This window comes from Myotis brandtii, unplaced genomic scaffold, assembly GCF_000412655.1.
Source record: "Myotis brandtii unplaced genomic scaffold, ASM41265v1 scaffold1204, whole genome shotgun sequence".
Classification (NCBI taxonomy): domain Eukaryota; kingdom Metazoa; phylum Chordata; class Mammalia; order Chiroptera; family Vespertilionidae; genus Myotis; species Myotis brandtii.
The window spans coordinates 90,674-104,778 of NW_005354186.1; the positions used below are offsets into that span (position 1 = coordinate 90,674).

General features: G+C 60.0%; 1 protein-coding gene across 1 annotated transcript; it reads right to left on the reverse strand.

Annotated features, from left to right (window-relative positions):
- Nucleotides 1-218: 218 nt before the first annotated feature.
- On the reverse strand, nt 219-8,467 carry ARHGEF19 (Rho guanine nucleotide exchange factor (GEF) 19). The gene is made up of 15 exons (XM_005858717.2): nt 7,786-8,467; nt 7,082-7,363; nt 6,816-6,924; nt 6,664-6,740; nt 6,092-6,354; nt 5,255-5,415; nt 5,002-5,154; nt 4,636-4,765; nt 4,412-4,486; nt 4,173-4,262; nt 3,837-3,997; nt 2,890-3,048; nt 2,476-2,555; nt 1,185-1,289; nt 219-788 (listed from the first exon to the last, which is right to left on the reverse strand). The coding sequence occupies exons 1-15, from the start codon at nt 8,198-8,200 to the stop codon at nt 631-633; spliced, it is 2,418 nt and encodes an 805-aa protein (XP_005858779.1). The 5' UTR covers nt 8,201-8,467; the 3' UTR covers nt 219-630.
- Between the last annotated feature and the right edge of the window lie 5,638 nt (nt 8,468-14,105).

Below are 14,105 nucleotides of genomic sequence, written 5' to 3' on the forward strand. Positions count from 1 at the left end.
TGTAAGAAACAAGTGCAAGAACGAATACATTCTCTTTACTATTTAAGCCTATTTGAATCTGCTCTTTTGCTAACAGCAGCCCAAAGCAGTCTATCTCACCCTCCTCTGGTTAAGAGGGGAACTCTACCAAAGGGGAATTCCCCAAGGGGAGGCAGCCCGAGACCTTCCTGATCTTTAGCTGGGGAAATGGGGCATCAGATGGCTCACAGACTCCAAGCAAAGGCATGATGGGAGTTTATTTACAGACAAGTCACAACCAGGACCCACACAGGCTCTGGCCAGAAGACCCCAGATACACAGGCTGCAGGGCCCATTAGTACCGGAGCCTTTCCCTGCCAGGCCCCTGGTGAAGGGACCAAGAGTCACGCAGGGTCAAGGACACGGAAGACAGAGGGCCCCAATCCTTGCCAGATATCAGAGGCCCCTGTTGCGGCCCCCATGCCAGCGGAGGGAACCGCCCCCGGCCCTGAAGAGTGGACACCGAGAAGCAAGGGAACAGCTGTCCTCTCGATGCCGGGCCACAGAGCAGAAGTCCCAGCAGCAGAGGCTTGGGGAATGGAGACACTGCAGGTCCCCCCCGGACCTGTCCCGGAGCGGGCACGGAGCTGGGGTCCCAGCCACGGCTGCCCATCACGCAGGGGGCTCCCCCAGTTTGCTGGTGGCACTTGTGATCCGCTTATTCTCCCGGAGGTTTCGGAGGCGGGCACTGAGGCTGCTGATCTCTTCCACGTAGGCCTGGGGCACCCACCCCTTCTCGCCGTCTGCCAGGCGGACGCCCTCCAGCCAGCCTGGGGGCACACAGGCCAGGAGCAGCATCAGTGGCATCCGAGGGACACCAGGGCCGGTCTGCGAGGGGACGCCTAGGCCCTGTTGCAAGCCTTGTCTGACACCATCTCAGCGTCTCCCAGCCCCAGGAAGGACCCTGCCTCTGGCAGTCTCATAGAGGAACCTCTGACCTGTTTTTCCTGACATCCTCAAAGAAGGGTGTTTCCCACTCTCCCCCGCCAGTCACTCTCAATCCTACATCTTTACAAGTAGGAAGTTCCTCCTGTTGTCTAACTTCATTCCTGCATGCTGTGGCTGATCAACACTTGCATAACCTTTCCCTGTGATGTCGTAGCCATCTAGCTACCTCCTGCTCATGAGAGCGCCATCGGGAGGCCCTCCCAGGAGGCCCCTCTCACCATCACTGGTCCGGGTCCTCACTGCCAGGATGTCAGTCTTCTCCAAGGTCAGCTCGTCCGGCTGCAGGGCCTTGTATGTCCGGACACACTGAACCTGGGGGCGGTCTGACAGCCCAAGAGAGACTGAGGGAGTCCCCAGGGCCTGATGGGGTGGGCAGGGAGGGGCAGAGGAGGAAGTAAGGGGGCGGGAGGGTGGCCGCTGCTGCTTCTTTTCCTCTACCCCTCCCTAGCCCACCCTGGCTGCTCTTCTCTCTTACCCTAAACACAAGCCCCATGAGTCCTGTCCCTCCCAGCTTACGTTACTGTTGCTGCACCCAGGGCTCTCTCCTCCCCAGCTCAACACCTTGCTCCTGACCTCCAGGGCAATGTCCAACTGCCCACCAGAAACCCCCCACAAAGCAGTAATGGCCCCTTCGGTTGCCCCCTAATGCTCCCTGGTGCTCCCTCCAGACCATCCTCCTCAACTGGGATTCAAGCCACATCGCTCCCCGGTTTATAACCCTCCAGGGCTTCCTGCTCCTCTTAGAATAAAATCCAAAGTCCTCCCCACAGCCTACAAAGCCCTGTGTGGTCTGGCATGGCCCCCTTGCTAACCACCTCTCCTCCCCTCTTCTTTCCCACTCCCCCTCGCTCATGAAGCTCAGCCACACTGCTCACCCTGCTGTTCCCAAACGCTCGAGCTCCCACCTGCCTCAGGGCCTTTGCACTGGCTGTCCCTCCTCCCAGGAGTGCTCTCCCCCAGATCTTTTCATCTCCTCCTGCCCCTCCTCATCTTTCAGGGGCCTTCCCTGAGCACCTCTTTAGAATGGGAAGCTCACCCACCAACCTGAGCAGGATTCCTAGCTCAAGCCAGAGAAGCTGTACCGGTCCAGGCCCTCAGCTCTTCCTATGACACTAGATGGGCTGGTTGTATTGGGAAAACCACACATGCCTGACTTGAATCTCAGCCCTGCCACTTACTAGTTGGGTGAACTCGGACAAGTCCCCTTACCTCTCTGAATCTCTGTTTTCTAACCTGTAAAATGGGCTTCTATGGGGATGAAATGGGAGGGTATAAAAGGCTTTGTCACCTCCAGGGTGCTGTCTGTGCACGCGGGGGTCGGCCTGTCCTATGTGAATTCTGCCCATCCTTCCAGGTTCTGCAGAGCCACCCCTGACTCCCCCGAGCAGCTGATCTCTCTCCCTGTAGCCCCGCTGGCCACCTGGCACCCAGGATTGGAGGGAAGGGGGAAAACAAGGTACCCAGCCCAGGGGATGTGGGCCTTCGAGGGAGGAGGGTGGCAGCTGCTACCTTCCCCCTCGCTGATGACCTCCTTGTCTTCCTGGGGGCTGGAGGGGCACATGGCAGAGATCCATCGCTGCTTCTCACTTCTAGAAAACAAGGCCAAGTGATCACAACATGCAAACTGCATTTTCCCAGGGCCAGGGTGGTGAAACAGCTGGGAAACGGGGTATGATCTATCTAGACCCACCCAGGTCACGTATGATGCCCACCCGAGGACTCACCTCACAGCCCTGTTCCCACAGCCCTGTGCCCTACTCAGCTCTGTGCCTAAGAACAGAGCAGGCCCAGGCCCTCCTCCCCCCCTCCCTGGGGTGCCAGCTCTGCCCAAGTCCTGCCTCATGCGACTGTCCTGAAGCCAGAGAGAAAAGGCCAGTACCTGCCTGGGGCGGGTCCTCTCTCCCCAGCCCCAGGCCCACTCACTCGGTGCGGGCCCTCAGCAGGAACTGGTGCTTCGTGTGCTGCCCGTGCAGGAGCTGAAGGAGGAACACGTGGCCAGGGATGCCCTGGGGCTTCAGGCTCAGGTCCTTCACCTGCAGCTCGGCCATCTTGGCGTGGACAAAAACGGCAAACTTGCCCAGCCTGCAGGGCCGGGGGAGGCGAGGTCAGCCTGGCCCGTGCCCAGGCTCCCAGGCCCCACCCTCAGGACCAGCCAAGTTCTGATTCAAGGGAGAAGGGGTCGGCTGCCCCTCTAGCACCCTCCCCCAGGAAACTCGACAGAGCAGGGCACCACCTCCCTGGCAGCCAGCAAAGTCCGCACGAGGAATTGGGAACTCCGTTCCTACCAGATCACTGGCAGGTGGAAGGTGAGACCAGCCTCTGACCCCAGGCATGTTGTCAACTTCTCTCTGAGCCTCTGCCCTGAGCCCGTTCTAAGAGCCAACTGGGCAGCAACTCTGATGAGACCTCGGCTCTGTCTAGTGGGGTCTAGCATCAGACAGACTGGGGCTCCTCCTGACCCCTGACTATCAGCTCCAAGATACTGACAATAACAAGGGAGCCTACTTACCAGGGAAATATCTAGAGGGCAACAGGGAGTAATCCATATAGCATGCCTGGCACAGAACAGGCGCACGGTGAATGCTGGCTGTCCTCACTATGACTCGGGGCAGAGCTGGGACTCCAGGGCTGTGCTCTGATTGGCTTAAGCTCAGAGCAGCTTCAAATCCTCTGTACATAGTCCAGCCCTTGATTTTAGAAGATGAACTTGCCTTTCCTGCTGGAGCCTCCCAGGCTCAGGGTGCCCTGGCAACACTGTCCGGTGCAGGCTGGGGCTCCCAGGCCCAGGGATGGACTGGCTGTGGGCCCATTAGTGGGGCAGAGGGAGCCCAGCTCCAATCTACCTCCCCCCGCACCGGGCCCCGACTCACTCCTTCCGTCGGGAGAGAAGCAAGCAGTCATTGAAGAGGTGCAGGTAGACCGCCTTGCTGGACAGCTTCAGCTTGGCCGGGGGCGCCGCGGGCAGCGGGGCCAGCTCCACCAGCTCCCCGTGCCGCACCAGCCAGCGCGCCTGGGAGATCAGTGGGAAGATCTGGGCGGAAGGAGAAGGCAAAGAGGGAGAACACGTCAGACCCGGGGCAGCAGGGCAGAGAGCACCGGCCAGGGCGGGGTGGGCGGGAGCAGCGAGGAATTGGCCTGCAGCCCCCAGGGAAGGAGGGAACAAGAGCTGCCCTTGGTGTGCCCACCCGCCCGCGGTGGGCATGCACCTTGCCCTCAAAGTGGATCTTCTTGCTCAGGTGGATGAGCTCCTCCGTCCTCTTCATGGACTGCACACTGGCGTTGCATTCCTGCACCAGCTGGGGAGGCCGTGGGGGAGTCACCTGCAGCCCCACGACCCCGGCTCCCAGAGCCCAGCCTCGGACGCCCACCTGGGGGCCTGTACAGACACACCGGGGCTCTGGGGAGGCCCTTGGGAGCCAGAAGGCCCCTGCCCTGCCCAGCTCACCTCCTTGAGCGCATTGAAGGCTTTGGTGGCCATGTCTTCGTCTTCAGAGCCCTGTGCTGTCCGCTTCAGAATGTTCTGGAGGGTGGGGTCGGTTCAATGCGGCAGGCCATGGCCTCCCCCCATGCCCCTGCCCGCCCATGGGTGCCCGCCCAGAAGGGGCTGTGGAGGTTCACAGTGGCATCTCCTTGGCCCAGCCCTCACTGCAGCCTGTGCCCTGCAGGTACCTCCACCAGCATCTTGAGGCGGGTGATCCTCTGGAACGGCAGGATGAGGAAGGAGGTGAGGGGCAGGCGTTGGCACACGGGAGACTCCTCTAGGCGAGCCAGGATGCCAGGGAACTTGGGGTTCTCCAGGCTGGAAGTTGGGGAGGTGTCTGGGGTCACAGTTGGGTCTGAACTCCTGGGATCCATGACCCAGCCACCCCCGTGGTTCTTCAGGTGCTTTCTCAGCACATCCTTCCTGCACTCGGGTCACAGAGCCCTTTACAGGGACCCCCTCCCTCGCAGGTCTCCCTTCCTCACCCAGTCCTCCATGCCTACTCCCACCGAGAACCTCTCTGTCCTCCCCCCTTTCCCAGGCCCCAGGCCTACAGCAGGCGCTGGTAGGTGCGCTCCTGGTAGGCCTGGTTGGTGACGTAGGGCAGGTAGACTCGGCGGAAGGCAGGGCAGTGGTGCAACACAATGTCACACACGCTGAAGCGCAGGACATCTGCCTCCAGTCGCTGCTCCAGGTCCTGCAGGAACCTGAGGGGTCAGCGAGGGGTCAGGGACAGGGTGAGACCCCAGGCCTAGGAGCCGCACCAATCTCATCCCCGCCCCCCACCAGGCCAGGCCAGTCCCTTACCTCTCGCTGGTGCTCTTGACCTCGGGCAGTTTGGAGAACAGCCACTGCTTGTCCTGCGCCCCCAGACACTCACTCAACTCAGCTGAGCCCAGGAAGTGGCCTACGGCCACCGACAGGCTGTGGATGTATGAGGCCTCGGACGTGATCAGCTCAAACTTGGCCTGAGCAAAGGCAGATGAGGGGTTGAACCGCCAGACCGGTCCACCCAGACGCCTTCTCCTGGCCCTGGACACCACCTCTTGTCCCCCACCCCTTCTCTCGCCCCACCCCTGACCTGGTGCCTGGTGGGCTTCAGGACCCATCTCCTGCCCAGCACAATTGTTCAAAACAAACTGGAGCCCTCCATTGAGCCCCTCGCCCTGGGCTTTGGGCCCTGCGGGTCTTCCGATGGCCCCGCCCTCTCTCTGACCCGCCCCTTTTCTTGGCCCCGCCTGGTCTCCCGCCCACCACGCGGTTTCGCTAGGGTTGCCTCCGCAGCTTCCCCGTCCAGGCTTTCAGCGATCCCTCCTCCTCTGGCCCTGCCCTACCCTAGGCCTCGCCCCCGTGAACCCCGCCCCTTCGCCCCGCTTCTCCACTGGCTTTCGGCTCCGGGGTTCCTCCGACTTCTCTAGCTGCCAGCCACTCCTGGTCAGGTGCTAGCAACCACCTGGGCATTGCCCGTCCCCTCGGTCCCGCCCTCTGCAGTTTGCAGTCCCGCTGGCCCGGGACCCCTGTGGCCCGGAACCGCGCTAAGCCTCCGGACCAGGCTCTCCTGGCCCCGCTCCGTATAGTCGCCCCATCCCCTCTGGGCCTCAGGACCCCCTCCCACGACTGGCAGCTCTGCGGCCCCGCGCGCACCTCCTGCAGTTTGCAGTCGCGCAGGCTCAGCGTGGCCAGGACGCCGCTGCCCCGCACGTCGGGGATGTCCTGCCAGAGCGAGAAGGTGGAGCCTCGCGCCGAGCGCTGCGCGCGGAAGGAGCTGCTGGGGGAGAGGTTGGCGCGCGGCGGCCCGGGCCCCTCCTCCGCGCCCTCGGCCTCGTCCCCCGGGCCCTCCTCCTCGCGCTGCTGCCGCCGCAGCTCGCGGGCGCTGGCCACGTCGCTGTATTCCTGGTAGAGGACAGCTGGGCGGGGACAGGGCGGGGAGGGCTGTGGGCGCCCGCCTGCCGCGGCCCGGCTCCTCCCGGCCCCCCCAGGGCCCACCTCACTCAACAAGCAGCGGGACAGTGAATTCATTCATTCATTCACTCATTCATTCACTCACTCATTCCATAAACACTGCTTGAACACCAGCTGCGTGCTAGCCCCCGTGCTGGGGACTGAGATTCCGTTCTCTCCCCCTCACACGATCCCTACGTCTCAACTCTCGGAACCCCAGCTTCCCGGCTTCCCCGGACCCGCAGCCCCTTCCTCCACGGCCCCCTCCTGCGTACAGTTAAGGAGGAACCGTGACTGTCGTCGCTCGCTGGCGCTTCTGGAACCCTGAGCCGGCTCTTCCTGCGATTCCAGCCTAGAGAGAGAGAACGTCGGGGCTCCGCCGCGTGCGCCCCGGCCTCAGACCCGACCCTGGGGGGAGAGGTGCTACCTGGACGCGGGCCCGCTGTTGGGGCTCCCGCTGGGGTCCACAGGGGCTGCCGTCGCCGCGCCGTCCACCCTCATCTCTGCGCTGCGCGGCTCCCTGCCAGACGCTTTCCCTGGAGAAGGCGAGAGCGGAGGGTGGCTGACCCTGGGCAGCGGGGCGCCACACTCCAGCTGACCAGCACCCAGCCTCGCGTGTCCAGTGCGTGAGCCTTGCTCCACCCGGCATCTGGCTCCCGGGCTGCTCTGAGGGCCAAGGGGAGGAGCAGGTACCTTCCCGGGCTGCTCCAGCGCCTGCCCCTTGGGCCAGGGCTCTGGCTGCTGAGTGCCGCCCCAGGCGCAGGGAAGAGTGCAGCCGGGTCATCAGCTCAGAGGCCGAGAAGCGCCTCCGCTCGGGCCCCTCCAGGCCCCCTCGGGTGGGCCCCGCCAGCTCTAGAGGCCGAGGCTCCTCTGTGCTCAGAGGCGGCTCTGCCACCTGGCCAGGCTCCAGGAAGACAGCGTGGGCCTCGGGGCTGCCAGGGGCCTCTTCGTTCTGGTACACCCGCATCTTGCGCCCTGCAGGTGGGGTGAGAGCACAGGCTGGCGACCGCGGGGGGACTCTCTCCCACCTCTGCTCTGCTGCGGCCCTGTGGCCCTGAGCATCTAGGCAACATGCCCAAGTGAAAGGGCAACTGTTTGCTGAGAGCTGGTCCCCCGAGAAATGAAATCAACAAGAGGGGCAGAGGGAACACAGTGCCTGACTGCAGTGGGCAAAGGGTGGGCAAAGGGCCAGGGAGCCCAGGACAGCCGCTCACTTGCTGTGACTGCAGACAAGGCATTCCCCGTCTCTCTGAGCTCCGGGTCCCTATCACGAAAACCTACCACTCGTCCTGCCTGTTTTGGGGGACTCTGGGGCTTAAGAGTCCTAAAGAGCCATGCAACCTCTCCCCTACTCACCCCCCTGGGCCACCCACCCCCCGTCACCCAGAGTGACTCACAGGCTGACTTCTTCTCTGAGCCATGGCTGGCCCGGCGCTGAGGCTGTGGGTGCTGGGGACTCCAGGGTCCCTCCAGAGGTGGGGGCTGGGCACTAGGACAGTGTGGCCAGCTGCCAGCCCTGCTGGGCCGCATCCCCCCACTGGGAGAGAACTCGGTGTCTGGGACTCCTGGGGACGGTGACCATAGCAGCCCTTGGAGAGGAGCAGGGGTCCCCAGGGACCAGCGGCTGCCAGGAGCCTGCAGCTCCTCTGGGGTGACAGGAAAGAGATCCAGACACACAGAGCTTGGGGGCTGCAGGGTGGGCAACTCCACAAAGGAAAGACTCTCCTGCTGGCACACAGCTATTGGGTGGCAGGCAGTACCAGGTGGTCCAGCCAGGTGGGGCTGGAGGGTGGCAGGTGGCCCACAGTCCATTCCTCCTTTGCTCTGCCAGTCACCTGGGCCTGGAGGGGAGAAGATATCAGAACCAGACACAGGACAGCAGGGCTGGCCAGGAAGCCACCACGTCCTGGAGGCCTGGACAAACCCTTATGTAGACATGTGTACACACATTTGTCCCAGCTCGCTCACACACCTAATGATATAGGAATCGCTAATACTTACATGGCATTTAATGAATGACAGGCCAGGTGCTTTATACATTGTATCTCATCTAATCCTCACAACAACCCTGAGTTGATGCTATTATTATCCCCATCCTATAGGTGAGGAAAGCGAGGCGCAGAGGTACTCGGTGAATGGTGGACCCGGGATTCAAACCCAGGCCGTCTAGCTTCTGCGTCTGTGCTTTTAACCACGTTGTGCATTTTCTTACTCTGACATATGAGCAGATACACAGATACATACACTGTCACGTACATCCACACACATTTTCTCCCAAGTACACACACATTGACATACACAACTTCACAGATACGCTCAGACCTTTCACATTCACAGGCTCACACATTCACACATACACACACACTCGCATACACAACTTCAGACCTTTCACATTCACAGGCTCACACATTCACACACTTCTTTACACAACTACACATTTTCACACACAGGGACCCGTCCGCTATTCACATATCCACTCCAGCTTTCTTCCACTCCTGTTCCACTCACACTCACACACCAGGATGCAGACACAAACACGCAGGCCTAGGAAGTCCTGGCTTTGGTGTTACCCAACCTCCCTTCCCATGCCCAGAGTTGCAGCTTTCCGTGCTGAGTGGTGCCCACACCCATGCCAAGCTGGCTGGGAGAGTCACAGACTGGCAGGCGCGCCACCAGGCAAATCAGGCTGGGCACTCCCAGGAGCAGGACAGGGAGGTGTCCCGGCCCCCCAGCTTGGGGCGAGAAGGGTTTCTTCCCCACCCCGGCTCCCAGCCCCAGGATCAGGCCAGGTTGGACGGGTCCTCCCTGCGTAGGAAGTCACCCCAGGGAGGCTGCTGGAGCCCCGGGACAGGCCTAATGACCCAGGGGTCCAAGCCCCCACAGCCCTGGCCCTCTGCCGGCGGCCCTCCTGCGCCCCTCACCTCTCCAGCTGAGGCTGCTGCTGATGGTCGGCTGCTCCGGCAGGGGAAGCCCTCTCTCTGCCCAGCTGGCTGGGGGAGATCCCACCCAGACAAAGAGTTTGATTCATCAAACCCTGTGGTGAGGCAAGCGGTAGGGAGGGAGGGAGGGAGCAGGCAGCGGCTGGGCGGGGGCCTACCCTAGCCTGGCCTCGCTGCGGGCAGGCGGGGTAGCAAAGACCCCCCCATCCCTAGAGGCCCCTCAGGCCAAAAGGGCAGTGCCCAGCCTGGCAGGGCCAGGAGGCCCCGGAGACAGGGACCTGGAGAAACAGAGACCTTTCAGCGGCAGCTTAGACACTGAGACCCAAAATGCTGAGACAGTCAGGGACACAGAGATGGAGACAGTGACGCTGACAATTTCAGACAGACCGGATACTGTGAAGCCCAGAAAAACCCAGGGAGACAGATGGAGGAACATGTCATGCCCTGCGGGGCTGCCAGTCCAGTAGGGAAGCCAAAAACGAAAACAGTTACAATCCAGGTTGGCAAAAGCAGAGCCAGAGGGACCATCAGAGCAGGGTGCTGGGCTCGACTGACCTGCGCTTTCCAGGAAGGCTTCCTGAAGGAAGTAAGCGCTAACTGTTCTGACTGAAATATCTAGGGACCAATACACAGAGATTAGGGAGAAAGCCTTGGCCTGAGAGAAACAGTGACAGTGTCAGTGACCCTGGGAGGAAGGGAGAGAGGACCCAGTGCGGACAGCTGCATCTGTGACTGGACCCCACTCTCTCTGCAGGAGAAGGATGGGCTGCTGGCAGCCAGGTGGGGCCCTACCTCAACTCTTTTTTATTGATTGATTGATTGATTGATTGATTTCAGAGAGGCTGGGGCCCTACCTCAACTCTTTTTTATTGATTGATGGATTGATTTCAGAGAGGCAGGGAGAGGGAGAGAAAGATAGAAACATCAATAAGAGGGAATCATTGATAGGCTGCCTCCTACACACCTCCTACTGGGGATGGAGCCTGCAACCCGGGCATGTGCCCTGACTGGGAATCGAACTGTGATCATAGGTCAACTGTGATCATAGGTTCATAGGTCAACCTTCAACCACTGAGCCACGCCAGCCAGGCACTTTAGCTTGTATATTAAACCTCTGTCCATCTAAGCAAGTTTCTCAGTTTTCTCATCTGGTAACTACGATAGTCATACCAAACACTAATATGAGAATTAAGGATAACATAGTAGGAGCTTTATCATTGATAGTCATTCTTCTGAGTGTTATTAGTCTTTCTCCAGTCAGGGGCTATCACACAGATGGGGAAACTGAGGCAGTGAGGGTGAGACATACTCTACTTTGTAGAAGCATCTGGCAGGAGACATGGGACCACTGTCCACTCAGATCTCTTTCTCTCCAGGAACCAGAAGCCCTCAACACAGAAGTCCCACTTGCTTCTGTGGGCACAGGCATGCAAGAATACACGCATGCAAGAACACACGCATGCAAGAACACATACATGGAAGAACACACGCATGCCCCCGCTTCCTTGTATTCTGGGAGACTTTCTCCACTTGGGTTCTGCAAGCTCCTGAAGGGCAGGGAGGAACCACCCACTCCCCTGTCAGTTGCAGAGATAAATGAGCAAAACATGGCGCCCTGGGGGCAGGAACACCCCCTCCTGAAGCCTCAGGGGAGAAGGCTGGGTGGTGGAAAGCTTTCTCGGGGGAGACAGGCTGGAGGCAGGTCTCTAGGGGGGGAAGCCAGGGTCCAGGCCAAAGGGCAACAGGAATGACCCATCTAGCTCAGCTGCTGGCCCTGTGACCTTCCAGGGATGTGGCCCACTCTACCTCAATGTTGGGGCCGAGGAGGGGCAGAGCTGTGTTTATAGTGTGTGTAGCTCATCTCTGCTGGAAAAGAAAAAAGCTTCAAGAAGAGAACTGGCCAAGGGAGCAGGGACATTACCTGCCCAAGACATGACCGCAGGAGACTCTAGTGCCCACTCGGCCAGCCACAGTCCTTCTGGAACCCACAGGGGAAAACCCCTGCCAACGTTCAAGGCCCAGTGTGGACATGAACAAGTTGTGTGGCCCTAGGCAAGTCTGGCCCTGGGCCTCAGTGTCCCCATCTGTAAATCAGGCCCCTCCGCAGGATGAGAAGGAGGGTCAGGGGTCCAGAGTCCATCCAGTGGGCACTGCTAATCACAGGACAATGGATCCACTTGGCAAGGCTGGCAGAGAGGGTCCCTGGGCACTACCATAGTCCAGGGAAAGCACCTCTGGCCTCCTGTGCCCAGCTTTTCCCTGCCCCTTCCCTGGTGCCCCTTGCCCTGGTGCCCAGAGGAGTAGGGACCCAACAAGGCCCCTCAGCCCCTAAAGGGACAAAGCCAAGCGGAAGGTCATGGCTGGAAAGGGGATCCGGGCCCAGCAGGCTGTGGAGCCCCAGAAAGCCACAGTGAGTGCGGCGGGCAGCACAAAGGACTCCCTCTGGAAGACTGGCGGGAGAAGGATGGGCTGCTGGCAGCCGGGTGGGGCCCTACCTCAGCCAGGGAGCTCCTTCCGGTCCAGCCTCCGGCCCGGTCCAGGGCTCCAGGCCACCCTGGGGGCTCTGGGGTTGCAGCCAGGTCCTCAGGGGGCGATGTCAGCATGGCCCCTAAGCCCAGGCAATGCAAGCTCCTGGGTATTGTGTGGGGCAGGGAGGGGGGAGGTGAAGGCGGAGGGAACCTCGCAGGCGGGCAGGCGGCTGTCTCAACGTGCCTGCTCCCCGCCCCCCTTCCCCAGAACCGGTTTGGCCAGTCTGGGGTACAAGAGGGGGGCTGGAACAATGGGAGTCCTATGCCCAGGAGAGGCTCTGAAGGACCCCAGACCGACACCCTAAAGATGGGGAGGCACTGCTTTTCCTCCCAGGAGACAGGTCACCCTCTTCTAGAGCTTCCCGAATGTGAGGCTGCTCAAGACTTCCCTTGGGCTGGGGAGCATCCTGGGGCCTTCGCAGGGAGCCCCTCAAGCCTTGGACTCCTCAGGGACCTTGAGAACTCCTTGGTGAGCTGACCTCTCTGAGCTGCTACAGCATCTATAAAATGGGAACACTCATCTCTATGGTTGGGAGATGGAAATCATGAAGGTAGGTGATGTGATGCATCTGCCATCATCCTGGCCAGTCCTTCCAGCATCACCGCTCCTCATGAATAACCCATCTCATCATCTCTAACAGCCTCCTCCTCCAGGAAGTCTTCCCAGACTCTAGTCCACACCCAATGAGCCCTCAATAAACCAATTCAAATAGCCCAAGCAGAACCAGTGCCAGGGAAGGAGGGCCTACTCTGTGCCTGGCATGCAATGTTCCCAACCTGGGAAAGGGGAAGCTGCTTTCTCCCTAATGCTACCTGCCATTCCTCTGAGCATGCAGGCACTTCATACATGAATATGTAGATACCTACTAATATTCGTGTTGCTAATAACTCATACTGTACACTCACTATGTGCCAGCACTCACTGTTCCAGATACTGTTACAGCTCTCACTTCTTAGATGAGGACATGAGGCTTGCACAGGTTGTAATGGGCATTATCCCATTTAAATCTCTCATTAGCTCTATGAAGTCCGTATCCCAAAGATGATGAAATGGAGGTTCTAGGGATTAAATAATTTACTCAAGGTCATGCGGCTAATAAGTCAGAACTGATATTCAAAATCCAGGTCTGCCTGACTCCACCACCAACCTGTGTCCTTAATCACTGCCCTGTGCCGCCGCGACACGCTTTGGGGACGACCAACTGGGCCAGTGATGGCGAACCTTTTGAGCTCGGCGTGTACGCCGCGCCAGGCTTTGGGGACGACCAGGTGAAGTGTTTGAAAGTCCGCTGGGAGGTGTCTCAGCTGACCTAACTAAATCCTTTCATTATTATTCATATACTACAGGCCTTAATGGACATATGGGGCAGGGGGTCCAGGCCCCAGGCCCCAGGCCCCAGTGAACTCTCCCCCTATCAACTAGTGACCATTCAGTTCAAAATGGGTGAAGTGTTTGAAAGTCTGCTGGGAGGTGTCTCAGCTGACCTAACTAAGTCCTTTCATTATTATTCATACACTACAGGCCTTAATGGACATATGGGGCAGGGGGTCCAGGCCCCAGGCCCCAGTGAACTCTCCCCCTATCAACTAGTGACCATTCAGTTCAAAATGATTAGGTACCTCCACTCCCTCATATTCCTCTTGCCCGCCCCCTCCCCCCAGCATCGTCCCATAAAGAGGAGACACTGCACACAGGTGATAGGGACAGTGTCCAGGGAGAGTCACCAAGCTGGGGCGCAGAGAGGTCTATTGTCAGCATTGCACATAGGGCAGGAGACAGGGGACAGGGAGAGGGAGAGGGAGGCAGGGCAGGACTGGGGGTCTTCAGGGAACCCTAACTCTCTCATCCCAGCTCCGGGTGACCTCGAGGACGCTGGCCAAGGTACTGTCCAGACCCCGGGCCGGAAGCAGAGAACCGTTATGAAAGGAGCATCCTTGGGGACCAAGGGTCCTGGAAGGGCAGTCCTGCCTCACTCGCTCCTGCCGCCTGGGCTCTGGGGACAGAGCCTCTGCTGCAGCGAACAGAAAGCACCACTTGGTCAGGCTGAGCAGGCTGCCCCCAGACAGAGCAGAGAAGACCCGAGCCCGGATAATATTTAAAAGAGGGCGTGGCGTGGGCGGGGCTAGGAGATAATTAGAGGTAATGAGGCCCAATCCTCCCTCTTGGAGAGGACAAACCGGAGGCGGGGAAGAAAGCTGAGCTAAGGTCTGGGGCGGGCAGAGGGGCGTGACCAGAGGGCGTGACCAGGG

Excerpts from the sequence above, each read along its gene's own strand:
- ARHGEF19 (XM_005858717.2), bottom strand. The coding sequence starts at position 8,200 with ATGGACTGTGGGCCACCTGCCACCCTCCAGCCCCACCTGGCTGGACCA. Across the intron at positions 5,416-6,091 it reads GCGACTGCAAACTGCAGGAG|GCCAAGTTTGAGCTGATCAC; the intron begins GTGCGCGCGGGG and ends GCCTTTGCTCAG. Across the intron at positions 4,766-5,001 it reads CGCACCTACCAGCGCCTGCT|CCTGGAGAACCCCAAGTTCC; the intron begins GTAGGCCTGGGG and ends CCCAACTTCCAG.